The following is a 15,482-nucleotide window of genomic DNA, read 5'->3' as shown; positions in this document are numbered from 1 at the left end:
TAGAAAAGGCTTCATAAATGTTTATTAAATCATATACCCTCACTAAGTCAGCTTAGTAGCAATATAATTTCTACCTCAAGCCTAGGATCCTGGATTCGATGTGTTATTTGTTAGTAAGACAATGTCACTTATGTTCCTTTCAGACTAACCTGAAGAGAAGAGGCAGCAGGGAAATGCACAAAGAAAAGAAAACATTTAACCAGGTAAGTAAAGACTAGATTTTTGCTGATTTGAATAGAGAAATCATTTAGTTTCAAATGTTTTTTGAAAGTGTTAACTATCAAAAATATAAACAAAAATTGTCATCTTAATTGTTTGAAGGTATTAGACTCATTCAATTTCTATTTTTTCTTTTTATGGCTATAATTAGTCAATAATTTTATTCATGAAAGAAAAAATGCTATTTTGCAACTAAGCATCATTGAAGCTCAAGGCCTGGAAGGACTGAAAATTGGTGTCCAAATATTGGTTATCATTGTTCCCTTGGTTAACAAATATTTTGGCACACAATCTATCAACAGCTCCCCTAACTTTATAGGTAATTGTGAAACACATAGAAGCTGCCCTGTGCATTAATCATTGTTGATTAACAGTACAGTAAATTAAGGAAACAGAATGATAGTGATCTCAGTCTGCTCTATATGGATATGGCCTTGGTTAAACAGATCTTTCTGGTTGTTTTGCTGAATTCCTTTCTCTCTTTTTTCCTCAGAGGGGGTTTCCTCTCCTGTTGGGTGGCTGATAGAACAAAAGGGTTACTGAGATATCAACCCGCGGAGCTTCAAGAAACAGTAGCAATTAGAGAGGTCATAATCCCATGTGAGGCTGATTGTCCACCCGAGCCCGTGATACCCCCTGCACCTATCTCTTTTCTCTGATTTCCTCATTCTCCAAGCTACTTATCCCCAGAGTGTTATTTCAGCAGCCTCCAAGCCTGGCAATACAACAGGAATGTGGCAGATTTGAAAAATTTTATACGCCCTCTGCCCCCAAAAAACCCGGTTGTGTAGCCAGGGATAATTGTTAAATTAGAATTTAGCTGTAGTCCTGCTGCTGGGACTTAAATATTCATGGGCTAGGAACACATTTTCTACTTAGTGCTTCTTTGTGAGGAAAGAGTTTGGTCTTTAAAGGGTAATTACAGCCCATTATAAACTAGACAGAGTTGAGTTTTTCATTCACCTCCTAATAGAGGAGGGAAATAAAAGATGTGTCACTGCTCTGGAGGGCTCCAAAGCAGTGGAAGGGGAATGTTTTTAGCCATGCTCCGCCTGACAGTATTATTGAAAAAAGGAGTTTCTATTTAGCAGACTGGAGGAATGGAACGTCTTGGGAACAGCCGGGCAGGAGCCAAAGCACAAAAGAAGCTGGTACCCCGGCGCAAGGTAGGAGCGTGAGCAATCAGTGCTTCTTGGGGTGCTGGTAGGTGGTGCTATGACGTCAGACTTGCAAGCCAAATAATATATACGTGGATGGATATATTGTTGCTTGGCAAGCCCTTTCTGCGTTGGTGGTGGTGGTCTTGTGTCTGTAGCGCCCTCCATACCATGCCTTCATTTTCCTGCCCATGAAAGGGACGTTCCACTTTGATGGGACTTTCTGCCTCATACTGCATTCCTGAAGCATATCTGATGAGCTCTTGAAACCCGAGCCTGGCATTCTTCAGCTTTGGGCACCTGGGAATGGCTGGGGACCCGGGCCCTTCCCGGGTCTGGCACAGTTTGGGAAAGTTCTCCATTACAAGATAAGATGGGCACCACCTGGTGCCTCTTACTGAGGTTTTGATTCATGCCCTATTGAATGACTATCTGTCAAGCTCCTGCATGCGGAGCAGGCTGACTATGGACTCCCTTATATCTCCCTTTTTCTTACACATTGATTGTAATGAAAGTCATGGGCCCTCCCTTTCCTCCATCACACCTGGCAGATTTACTAAGCCTAGGAATAAAAGAAAAAAGTTGGCTCAAAGGGGTGCCTTTCAGCTACACAGAATGCTTAAGGTCTTTTTCTGGAGTCCTGCATGGGGTTTGTAAAAGATTTACTGACATGCCTTTCTCTTGAGTTAGCATGCCTAATGTTTTTAGAAAACATTGTTTAAGGAACAGAAAACAGAAGACGTTTAATCAGTCATCAGGATGAAAGTTGAGGTCTCCTTGATAGCCATTGCAAAAAAAAAAGTCCCTTCTCTCTCCCTACCCACTCCAGTTAAGTACAAGGACTTGGATTTAATCCAACACAGATTTAAGAGGATTGATCTGGTGAACAATCACTGGAAACTTATCAGTGAAGGAAGGAAGGATCAGAATGGGTGCCTCAATTTCAGGGATTCAAAACCTGAGGTTGGCCAACTTGTTTTTATTAATTTTTATACATGATTTCAAAATAATTGGGGATTATATATATTTTACTTTATACATTTAAAAACATTATTCTGAGAAAGGGTTACATAGATTTCACCAAATTGTCAAAACAGAAAAAGTTAACTTCTGGCCTAAGGGTTTGAGTTTGCTTGAGGTAGGTTTCAAATTGGTCTGCAACTCCCAGAGAAATTCAGAACTGGGGCAAATGCAGAACTCATTTTCTTCCTGATTTTTAGGACAAATCTGACTTGGTAAAAGACTCCAGGTTTGAGATCCCTTAAGGAATTTCTGGTCCATATCCACAGCCTTCAGGCAATCCAGGGAGCTTTTTAAAGTTACCTCCTAGATTAGAAGGGTCCCTGTGGTGTAGCACTATTCTTAAGTATATCCTCTCTATCACTTAGTGCTCTGTGTTCCTGGGGAACAGGATTGGACTGAAGGCACTGTCAAGTCTAAAGGCCTATTTTCATGCCTCAGTATGGTGTGAAGGTAGCCCAGATTTCTTAAAGGTTACAGAAGCAAAGTATAAGCTCAAGAAGAGTATCAAGTTTAAATAACAAATAAATCTCCTATTATGGGCCCAGCAATAGATCTTATGTTTTATCTGTGGATGGACCTAACCAATTTTAGAAAAAGGTTTATTACCAGAAGGCTGGATCTCAGGTGATACATTCTTTTGGTTAGCAGCAAACCATTGACTAATCAATGGTGAGAAAAATTACTCCCAATGAGATCAAATCCTTGAAATGTGTAAATGGCCAGGCAACCTATCTTAGACTGTGTGACCTCCTAATCCTGGCTCCTAGAATCCATCTTTGAGGTGGTCTTAGGACCTTCCGGTGCCACCCTATGGGTGTGGGACAACTAAGATATGAGGCTACTGTGGATATGTGTCCCTTGATATCTATCTTGGCAGTGATTCCTTCCTTTGCCCAGACTCCCCACATCATATTGGTTTAATGTGATAAAGAGAGAATCCTTAGAAGATGAAATATTTAAAGTACATGAGAATGTGAATTGCCTGTTTATGAAAATGGACATGGAGTCACTTAAGTGAACTGACCAAAGTCAGACAGTGACTGTAACATCAGTGGTGGAGCCATGATTCTTTCCTTTTCTACCAGATAGCTGGTTTATAAACTTATTTATAAAGCTACATAAAGCTCTTCTATCTCCGTTTCTCTTCACTTCAACTCCCTGACTCCATCTGCAAAATAGAATCCTTATTTGGGAATATTATGGTCTGTGGTATTTGGTTTACTCACAATTCTATTTTTAAGAAAATGAAAATAAACACATGTTTTTGTTTGTTCTGCTTCAGAAAGCTCTGATTTTTTTTTTAAGTACAGTGGATTTTCTCTAGTGGATTATGAGTTAACACTGTGCTTTTATGGTAAATGTTGAATGGTGATGGTCATCTAAACCACTCTATCTGATTTATTTTAAAATTTCACTTTTCCCAGCAGCACATTATATTTTACCTTTGAATAAGTTATTATCTGGGAAATGTTTACTCTTCAGTCACAAAAACTCCCTTTTTCTTTTTCCTAATAAAATTAGTACTTGGTATGTTAAGCCTAGATAAATATATAAAGAACTTTACTGTAGGTAAATTCATCACCTCTATCTTGAAAAACATAATAATGATAATAATAAAGCTCTAACTCTAAGGTCTGCAAAGTTCATCCCACAGCGCCAGTTCTGCTTACCAAAAGTGGCCCACTAGGCACTCGAATTCCACACCCGGCTCCAAGCCAGCTAGCCGGGCTTCTTACCCATGGAAAGTTTGAGAATAGGTTGAGATCGTTTCGGCCCCAAGACCTCTAACTCATTTGGTCCTCATAGCAACTCTTAAAGTAAGCGCTATATTTTTATTCCCCATCTTGTAGCTAAGGCAATATAGTATAACAAAGAGCCTTGAAGCCAGTAAGGCTAGGGTTTAAGTTTTGACTTTGACATATGTTATTTGTATGATCCTGGACAAAGCTCAATGGCAGTTCTCTAAAGATTGTAAGTTGAAGAGAAGGAGATGACTTGAATTGGTAAGAGGGAAGTTTTTCTCCTGGGAGTTCTAGTCCTTAACTTTTGCAGACAAGGAAACTAAGATTAGGAGGGGTTAAGTGACTTTTCCAAAGTAATTCAGCTAATAAGCTTTTGAGACAAAATTTTAACTCCAGTCTTGCTGTCTCTAAGTGAAGGAGGAAATAATATTTTCATTTCCCCACCAGATATTACTTCCCTTTCCAAAAAGAAAAAGAAAAAACTAAACTCATTTCAAAGCGTAAGTTACCTAAAACTGTGTGTGAATAAAAGGTGATGATTGCAGTACTACAATGAGAGAACACACAAATAATAAGATGATATGTTTTCTGAAAGGAGTCTAATTTTATAAGCTGATTTAGAATTCTTTTCTTTGAGTCTACTCAGTCATGGGTAGTCCGTTTATTGGGTATATGATTTTGTTGATGGAAAGGAAGGAAGGATAGAGAGATATATGTTTTGGTGCCCAACAGAGAACTTATGGCAAATTAATATTAATGTATAGAAGTATAGTATTAACTTTTCTAAGACTATTTGGGTACCAGTTAATTAATTATTTTATGATGTTTCCATGTCATACCAATTTCTAAGGTAATTAAATCACCTTTCCAAAGGGCTGCTCTTCCCACCCCCAAAATATAGATTATATGCTAGGAGAATAGGCTCAACAAATATAATTTACTTTAATCTTTCTTGGTAAGTGTTGGACTTCACACCTTGTGCTGTGGCTGATGTAAATTTACCAAGCAAAATGGAGGTAACCCACTACTTAGGCCTTTGTTGCCAAGAAGTCTTTTATCAAACTATATCTCATATCAAACTATATAGAAATAGTATGAGAAGACTGGCCATTTCAGTCAGATAAGTATTTATTGAGTGCCTATTCTAATGCTAGATATTATCCTAAGGAATAAAATGAAAAGAAAAAAAAATAATTCTTGCTCCCAGAAACTCACAGACTAATGGTGAAAATATGCAAGCAACTATGAACAAATAAAATATAAACATTTATATGTGTGAGTATGTATATATGTATATATATATATACACATATATATGTATATAAAATAAATTGAAGATTTATCGGAGGAAAGGTACAAGCATTAAGGTGGATGCAGAAAGGCTTCCTATGAATGATGGGATTTTTGATGGAACTTGAAGCAAGCCAAAGAAATCAGTAGATAGAAATGAGGAAGGAGGAATTCCAGGTGAGGGGATTCCCAAAATTGTGGCATAATGTATTTTTTGCAAAGAAAAGCAAGGAGATTATTTCCTCTTTTTTTCTTGCTGTTGACGTCATTGAGTGGAATTGTAGCTCAGAGAGTTTTATTTTATGAGATTAAAGTGGGGAGTATAAGGGACAGAATAAAGTTACATTGCTCCAGAGCCTTTTGATTTTTACTAACAAAGCCAGCACTCTCAAGAGATAATTTTCCAGGCTATCCCAAAGTGTCTCCTCTAGTTAAATTATAGCTGATAGTTGTTTTCTTGCACTGTAGCTAAATATTTATTCCATGCTAACCCTCCAAAAATCTTCACAAAGTCCCAAGAGACATTCTCTAAAGAGTTTCTCATCAGGTTACAGGACACTTAGCTCCTTGTCTCTGATTTCTGAGTTGAATTTCCTGCTGTATTCCAGTAACTAAAGGGAAAGGAACCTAACCAAAGAGCTTGATGTTTCATATGCATGGCGAAGGTTTGTGAGTAACTCAGGTGTTTAGGTTTGCAGTGAATTCTTTCCACTAACAATCTAATTCAGTCATTTCTTTATTTGGCACTTTGACTTCCAAAGCATATCCATGTGTATCATCCACTTTGTTTTCCTCACTACGTTATATACCATGATGTGGAGCAGGCTTTTTTTTTCTTTCATATGCAATGAACCAATCAACAAGTATCTATTAACCACTTTCATTGTGCCAGGGACTATGCACTGGACATAATAAGGCAAGAATGAAACAGAACCTACCCTGAAGGAACTTAGGTTGTAACTGGGGAGACAGTATGTGTTTATATTAATATATACAGAATCAATACAAAAAGAAGTAAAGAAATTTGGAGAGGGAAGGCACTAGCAGCAGAGGTGATCAGAAAGAGTTTTCTGTATAAGGTGAATATTATAGATGGCAGGTTATAGATTACAGATTAAGTGATACAAGTCTACTAAAATAGGAGCCTTAAAGAATTCATCCCACTTGTCTTCTAAAACACTTACTTCTGAGTCAAATAGGCATAATTGATTGTGATTTGCAGCCTGTTTGTCAACAAATCATTAGCTACTTAGGAAAAAGTTATGGGTAGCTTAAATTAGCAGGTCTTAGAGCCCTGGGGTCCATTTTGCCTCAGGTCTTAATGTAAATAACTAGTTGTGCCTTGCCATCATTTTATGTGCAATGATAATTCCTTGTTTCAGCACTGTAGAAGTAACAGCAATCAAAACAGCAGCATCAACTGTTACATGTCTAGTTGCTTCTGATAGCTTATTAAATTAGATTAATTAGTTAGGAAGAAAAAGAATGAGAGGAAGGCATTGGAATTCATGGTGCTACAGGTCAATGTTGGGTTTCATTTCTCTTTATTATCTTTTGCTCATTACCTGTTTAATGTTTTCCATGTGCTTGGTTTTTCCAAACTGGCTCCTCTATTCTGTTTTTGATGGGGGGTTTTGATTGGCATGTGGTGGTTTTGTGTGTGTGTGTGTGTGTGTGTGTGTGTGTGTGTGTGTGTGTGTGTGACAGAAAGACAAGATATAGACTTTTAATGTGTTCACCGGGTGAAACCTTGGGAGTCATATGAATTTTGCATGAGTGTCTGGAGTCACGGAAAGTGCAAGTGTGTGTGTGTGTGTGTGTGTGTTGGGGGGCAAGCTGCAAGCCAGATAAATTACCCCAAACACAGAATTTTGACATTTGAAAATAATTCTCTTTGGGCTGTTCTTTCTTTCCTGGCAGGATGACAGTGCTGATTTGAAATGCCAGCTTCAGTTTGCCAAAGAAGAAGCCACCCTGATGCGCAAGAAAATGGCCAAACTTGGGAAGGAGAAAGATGACTTGGAACAGGAACTCCAAAAATATAAGTCTCTTTATGGCGATGTGGACAGCCCACTGCCCACTGGGGAAGCCGGAGGACCACCTAGCACTCGGGAGGCTGAACTGAAGCTGAGACTCAAGTTGGTCGAGGAGGAAGCCAACATCCTGGGCCGGAAGATTGTGGAGCTGGAGGTGGAGAACCGGGGCATCAAGGCAGAAATGGAGGACATGAGGTGCCAGTATGAGAAAGAATGTCTTAGCCGGGACCACATCCCAAGCATTCCTACCTCTCCTTATGGCGACTCTGTGGAATCCTCCATGGAATTGCGCCGTCATCTTCAGTTTGTTGAAGAAGAAGCGGATCTGCTCAGGCGGTCTATCTCCGAGATTGAAGATCACAATAGACAGCTGACCCACGAGCTGAACAAGTTCAAGTATGACCCCAGCCCTGATTCGGTATGGCCGGATGACGCAGTCTGCAAACTCGGCGGCAGTAGTAGTAGTAGTAGCAGCAGCAGCAGCAGCAGTAGTAGTAGCAGCAGCAGCAGCAGCGGCGGGGGGATGCTGCAGGAAGAGTTGAGGTCCGCTAGAATGCAGATCAATGAATTGAGCGGAAAAGTCATGAAACTTCAGTATGAAAACCGGATGCTTCTCTCCAATGTTCAGCGTTATGACATGGCTGCTCACTTGGGGCTGGAGGCTTCCAGCTCTGGGGAGAGTGACACGGAGAGTGAGGATGATAAAAAGGAAAGTGATGGAGAGGAAGTTCGCCCGGGACAGCCCCGGAGGGAGGGACCCATCGGGGGTGAGAGCGACTCGGAAGACGTCTGTGAGAAGACCTCGGGCATCGGGAGCGGAAAACCATCCGAGGCTAGTGACTTGGTCTCGGCCGAGTTCCTGAGGGCCAAACAGGAGACGGAGTCCTTGGTCAAAATAAAGCAGGTGGCAGAGAGGTTGGAGAGGACCGTGGAGCGCCTCATCACTGACACGGACAGCCTGATGTATGACGCCAAACTGCACGTCACCGGGGATGCTTCCCCCGAATCGGGTTTCCAGGGCGAAGGGGAGCCGAGCGAAGGGGACAAAAACGAACCTGAATTGTTGGATGCAATCAACTCAAAGATGAAGATCTTTAGGAAGGAGCTCCAGGCTTTCCTAGAGAAGGTGGACCAAGTGAAGGAAGGACTCAAGGAGCATCTGGAAGACCTCTCTCCTCTGCCCCACCTCACAGAGTCTTCTAGCTTCCTCTCCACCATGACCTCCATGTCCCGGGACTCCCCTATTGGTAACTTGGGAAAGGACCTAATCACAGACTTCCAGGTAAGGGGGCTCCTTGGTTTGCCTCCCCACTCTGTTATGCTGTTTCTCCTTCTCGCTGGCATTGCTGTTCTCGAGTTTGTTCTACTCACGGCTGCTTTGTTATGATTTCAAACTTGCTTTTTTGTATTAAAGCCTAAAAGATCAACCAAATCCTTCATATTGGTTGGGTTTCTTTTTTTTTTTTTTTTTTTTTTTTTTAATTTGTTTTGGTTTCTTTTGATTTTTTTCTTTCTTCCTTTTTTTTTTTTTTTAACTGCTCACCCACTTTGGGTTCAGAGGCTCATGATAGAAGGCTAAATCCCCCTGGAAGCTTATATAGGGATCAACGTGTTTTTTTCCTCTTTTCCTCTTTTTGGTCTTCCACAACTGATGAAGAAGCACTGAGGAACGAAAACAAAACACAAACTCAGTTTTTTGCAGTCAGGATAATTAGCAGACTTCCTAACAAGCATTTGAATCTTTCTTGGCTTCGTTACTAGCGCAGCTCTCAAAAGCAATGTCTATCCCAGACCTGTCCACTCCCACTGGAGGAAAAAAGATATAAAATAGGGGGAGAGGAACAAAATTTCTGAGAGGATGATGTTTTTTGAACAATCCTGTTGACGACTTGCTCCCCGCTCCCCTCCCCCTCCCCCTGATCTGGGCACAGTAAGGGAGGAATGTCAGCCAGCAAAGGACTACTTTCCAAGGCATCGCCCTTGGGTGTATGGCCAAAACCATCACCCTGGATTATGGCTTTTGCTTCACAGCGCAAGTAAGGAAGGAAGAGCCTTGTTACCCGTATCCTTCATGACAACTATGCTTGCTGTTGATTCTTTGATTCATGCATCCCCCATTGCATGCGCCTCATAACCAGTGTTTTGCATTCTTTTTTTTTCCTCTCTTTCTCTGTTTGCTTTTCAGATGTTTCAGCTCATCATTTTGCTCATCTTCATTTTGGTTCTGTTTTCTTCACTCTCTTACGCCACTGTGTTTAAGTTGGTTTTTCTATTCACGCTTTTCTTTGTCTTGTAGTTTTTCCAGTTGTCTACCTTTACCCATTTTTGTTTTCTTTATTCCCTCCCCTACCCTCCTGTTCTTTGTTTATGTTATAAAATGCACATGCACCCAACAGTCCAAACTGAGGGATCAGTTGGAGTGGCAGCCCAATCAAGACCGTGGAGACGAGCGAGAGATTCACCGCCTTCGAGCCACTACGGAACCACACCGCAGAGCTGATGGAGACATTAAAATCTACAGGCCAGGAGACAAAGGCTGTTTCAGTCTAGAGGTTAGAATCACAGCAAGTGTTCCTAACAACATCCCCCTCCAAACCTTTTCTTCCATCTCATTCCATCTTGCTATGGCAAAGCAAGGGCTAGTGACTTTTGTAAGTTGGGGAAATAAACTAAAACCATAAATCATCAGAGGGGTATTCCAGAGAAATCCATATGTGGCTCTGGAGCACCAAATGTGAATACATGTTTTCTTCTGCCTGCTGATACACATGTTTAAACAGAACAGTCCACACCACATCCTTCTTTTCTTATCTGGTGCATACCTGTGTATGTAATTTGACAAATGAAACTGATTTAAAAACATTTAGTAACTAGGATATCTGAGGAAGTCAGGATGAAAATTAGATCCTGAATTTTCTTAAAAGGAGATTACTTCTAAATAATTTCTTAATTGTAAATTTGGGCAATACAATGATTCCTGACAAGTAGCTTGACTTCTGAAAATTAATATGACCAGGACAGGGCTATATAGGGAAAAGGACATGAATATCCTCTGGATCTTTCAACCCAGCAGCTGTCCCAATAGACCTCATGTGAATGAATCTTTCCACACTATGTGCTTCTGTATCTGTCAAAGAACATTTGCCAACAGCCATGTAAACTAAAACTCCAAGAAGCAAGTAATTCTATCTGGAGATTAAAAAAAAAATTCCCTGAAGGATCCCGTGAACTTTGGGATTGATATTGTCAGAGTTAAGAAAGCTGATTGGTCAGCCCAATCAGCAGACTCTAAATGGAAAAGAGATAGTCACAACTCCCAAGTTTTGCCAAAGACTTTAATGATCTCTTCCTAGAGAGATGTCAGGATTTAATTTCAAGAGTATCAATTGCTAATTCCAAAAGGACAAAGGGGAAGAGAAAAATGGAGGATCTTAATCAGAGAATCCAAATTATAGGAAATCAGCCAGTACCTGGGTTTGTTGTTTCCCTATGTAAAATGAAAGAACAAGGGGAGCAGAGATCCTTAAGGAAAAAGTTTGTTTCTGTTGAACTTTTTGTTTAATACTATTTGATGATCCAATATTCAGGGGAAGATATGAGGCAGCATGTCTCAAATTGGCAGTAAATATTTATAAGTTTAAATATTTCTGTTGTTAGAATCTCCCTTTTCTTTAAGTCACAGTACATAAACGTTTTTATAGGAGGTTGATCATGAAGTGGTAGCACCCTACACAAAACTTAGACTGTTGGAAAGGAATATGTCCTAAAATGGACAGGGGAGGCCATCCAGGAGAAGATTAGACAGATAGACAGAAGTAAGACATTTATTAGCCATTTAATGTGTTCCAGAAGACATTCTAAGCAAATGGGAACACATAAAAGCAAGTAAGACTGTCCCTTCCCTCAAGGAGTTTCCATTTTCTTAAGGAAAGATGGCAGTGGAGGGAGATGTGCATTTGGTAAAATGGTGTGAAGAGAGCCTGAAAGGGGAAGTGTCTGATTCAGGGGAAAGTAACCTAGGAACTCCCCAGGAAGACTCATCTATACCAGCAAAAGCAGATCTGAGTGAGCCCCAGAAATAGTCAGGAGACATTGGAAAGCCAAGTATCTGTCATTACTAACTTTCCTCTGTTAATGCATTGCATTACAATGCACATTGCTTTTCTTTAGCCTTAGCAGATGAGCAAGAACAAAATTGCCATGTGGATACCCCAGAAACTTCCTATTAGCTACATATCTCAATTTTTTTCAAAAACAAACATTCTCCAGAATAAGATTTGTCATTTGTTTTGTGAAACACTTTAAAATAGTTTATTTGGCCTTGGAATTGGATACCTATTCATGCATATCCTAGCCATAGGGGCTAGGATAGTTGCAACTTCTGTGTATATCCAGACCCCAACTCTTCTCATCTTTCAACCATGATCAATCCTTTATCCAAGAATGATGCTTCCTCAGACTTTGAGTTAGTAAGAAAAATCACATTTTATTTGTATATCTAGTGACTTGATCTCTAAAGTCTCTTTGAACTTCTGAGTTCTGACAAATCTTTAGTGAGTCAGTAGGTAGAATTAAATGGAAGGAACCTTTCCCAATGATAAATCAGAACTGTATTCCCAACCTATCTCAGAGTGGGACCTGTACTGCTATTAAGGACCTTAAGGCGCCTCAGGGCAAAGTAATTTTATTTTTATTTGTTATTGTTTGGTCCAGACATGTAATTGCATTGGTTGTGGACAACTCCCAGTGTGAAAACTCCTTTACCAATTAGGATGAACAATTTATTTATACCTTTATTTTCTGAGACAATTTCTGGGGTGGAAAGGGTAGAGTTGAGGAGAGAGGACTAAGAATTATGTAATTTGTTCATGATGTGTATGTGAGAGGGTGGACATGAATCCAGGCCTTCTTGACTCTAATGTCAGCCCTCTACCCTCTGCCAGGTAGGTCTTGCTGCCCTTTGTCAGGTGCCCACTGCCAAATTTAATCTTTTTCCTTCTTCTTTTCCTTTTCATTTCTAAATTTTTTCTCATGATTTATCCAAACATCAGAGCAGTAATTGGGTTAATTCTGAGGGGGATAGCCAGAGACAACTATTTGTTGGAGTTTCTATAGTTCTCTTGCTATTGGATTTATTGGAAACTACTCCATATAGAAGAGTGTTTCCCTTCACTGGCTAACATCTTTATTAAATTCTTATCTGACAATATGGCCAAAGATCTTTCCTTATGTTTTCCTCCTCTGATTCAGTATGGCAGTAGCTATTGAACACTGGTCCAATACAAATTACTTTTATTGCTTATAATATATATTAAATCAAAGTACTTAGAAAACTTAAAGGCTCTGAGAAAGGAAAGCTTAGTTATCCCTAATATGGTAAAAAAATAATTTAAGTCAGGTAGGACCAGAAGGACATGGGCTTCATGTTTCAGGGAATTAATTGAACATCTGGTTGCCTTACCATTCAGGCATCAGTATTTCTTTCTTATAAACAGCTGTCTCAAGTCTTCGTTCTAGTGTGCCTTAACTAAAGAATCAGAGATCCTGAAACATTCAAAATCCAAAAATACCTCATTTCCCAGAAAGAAGGCTCTTATTTTAGAAAAAGCAGGGCAGTATCCTTTATTCATTTTGACTTTCTTATACTATGTATGCACATACAAAACTGATCATGCAAATGACAGTTTGAAAATAGAAACTTAATTTTATATGTGTTAAAAATTTTTACTGAAGGCTTTCACCCTCCTGGTGGAGGCTCTAAAGGCTCAGCACACTGATCTCAGAGTCATGAGTGAGACCCACTTCCGAATCCTATTTCTGCTACTTTCTACCTGTGTGACCTGAGGCAAATCCAAGATCACACTGTTTCTCTGGGTCTCAGCTTCTGATCTGTAAAATGAAGAAGTTGGTCAAGATGACCTCCAAAGTCTGTTCTGTCCTAGGTCTATGATCTAATGATCTTCCTTCAACCAGCAAACATTTATGAAGCATTTCCTAAGTTCCAAGCACTATACTAAGTGTCAAAAACACAAAAGAAAGGCAAGAAGGTTTTAGAAAGTTTAGAAACAAATCCTACTCATAATAAGCTTACATTCTAATAAAAGGTAACAAGCAACCAAATAAGTACATATAAGTTATATGTATAGTTATATTTATATATGTGTATATATATATATCTTTATATACCTATATATGTATACACACATATGATATATATATGCATATATAATACACATATGTATACATATACACACACAATTTACAAATATAAAAGGAAGGTGGCCTTTAAGGAGAAAAGTATTAAATGACACTCTGACAGTATTATTAACTGATATTTTTATGCCAAAATGTGTTTGGTTCCAAATATATATTGATGAGATTCTCTGGAAGTGATTATATTCACTGTGGAAAAGGATTGTTCTTACTTTCACTGCAATAGAAAGAGTGAATAAATGGAGTTGCCAGGTTAGGCTAAAAAAACAGGAGATTATCATAGTCACCACCATGTGTAGTCCAACCTCTCTAAGATTACGATGGTAATTCAAGAACAAAGGCAACATTTACACTCAGCACCTAGAGTACAGGCTACAAAGAAGCCATTTGTAAAGGTATCAATTTTCTTTATTGTATCTAAACAACTTCATCTAAACAACTGTCAAATCCTGTCTTAAGCAAGCTGTTGGTGTGAGTTTTGAGTCTGATTTAGTGTTTTGTCCTTAGTTTCCATACATCAGTTCTGACCCACAACACTCTTAGCTCAGCCAAGTAAAACAACTTTCCAAATTTATTAAAAGTCTTATTATTAATTTCTCCTATTCCATTTGTCATGTAACTTTTATAGTCATTCTCTCAGTAAGAGAAGATGTGGAGATGAGAGTGTTTAGTTAGCCTTTAATTCAAAACAAGAGTGCCAGTTTTATATTATATGGGCATTTTAACTGAGAAGAATAATATTATGTTCTCATTCTTAAAATAATAAAGATTTTATGTATATATATATATTGCATATATATTCATATATAAAGGGAGAGGAAGGCTTTATACATATACATTTAAAGAGAGTGAAGGAGAGAGAGAGAGAGAGAAGGAAAAACAAAGACAGAGAGATAGAGAAATGAAAAGACAGAGGAGAGAAAGAGAAAAAGAGACAGAAAGAGAGAGAGACATAGCGAAAGACTGACAGACACAGGAAAATAGAAAGAAATAAGGAGAAGTAGCATGGCTGCTGAAAAACTAGTCTTGCAAAAAGTAAGACTTGGGTTCAAGTCCTGCCTCCAGTTCAGACTGGCTTATGACCTTGATGATCCTGGACAAATCATTTAATCCTTTCGTGTTCTAGATAAAGGGTATCCAACTCAATTAGAAATATTAGCACATAATGATCCTATAGATCACAGATTGACTTGGAAAACTATATATCAACACTATTTTCTATTATATTTTCATTTATTTTATTAAATATTTCCTAGCTACAGTTTAATCTTACAGTTTGTGTATTTGATACTTCTGTGCTAGGCAACTCTCTAAAATTATCCATTTCAGAAAAGGGGCATTGACTCATGGTTAGTAAAGAGAACTTTTTCAATTGGATGTTTCTTATACCAATGAAATCACGTCTACCCCATTTAGTTTTATTTATATTTATATATTCATAAGTACATTTACATGTATCAGTGTAAAAGGTTTGCTTTGAATTTGATTTCCTAATAATAAAAAAAACTACATGTATTTATAGTCTCCTTATGAAAAAAGGAAACAGCCTAGTGCAATGGGTAGATTTGGACACAGAAAACTTAAATTCAAGGCCCCTCTGATTTTGGTCAGATGATTGCTCTGTGATTTTGATAAATTTATTTAAACTCTCTGAGCCTTAGTTTTCTCATCAGTAAAATGAAATTTATTTAAACTCTCTGAGCCTTAGTTTTCTCATCAGTAAAATGAGTCAATTGGAATATCAATCTCTCTTAAGGTCCCTTCTAGCCATAAATCCATGAGCCTGTGAACACTATAACTCT

At 38.8% G+C, this 15,482-nt stretch overlaps 1 protein-coding gene across 1 annotated transcript in view; it reads left to right on the top strand.

The window, feature by feature from the left end:
• Positions 1-15,482, top strand: part of MTCL1 (microtubule crosslinking factor 1) — a 159,191-nt gene that overhangs the window by 85,655 nt on the left and 58,054 nt on the right. Inside the window, 3 exon segments of the mRNA XM_074275191.1 lie at positions 144-203; positions 7,352-8,749; positions 9,864-10,019. Coding sequence (XP_074131292.1) covers positions 144-203; positions 7,352-8,749; positions 9,864-10,019 — 1,614 coding nt within the window.

This window comes from Sminthopsis crassicaudata, chromosome 1 (assembly GCF_048593235.1).
Source record: "Sminthopsis crassicaudata isolate SCR6 chromosome 1, ASM4859323v1, whole genome shotgun sequence".
Lineage (NCBI taxonomy): Eukaryota > Metazoa > Chordata > Mammalia > Dasyuromorphia > Dasyuridae > Sminthopsis > Sminthopsis crassicaudata.
The sequence above is the reverse complement of the archived record's forward strand: the minus strand, read 5'-3'. Positions and strand labels throughout refer to the sequence as shown.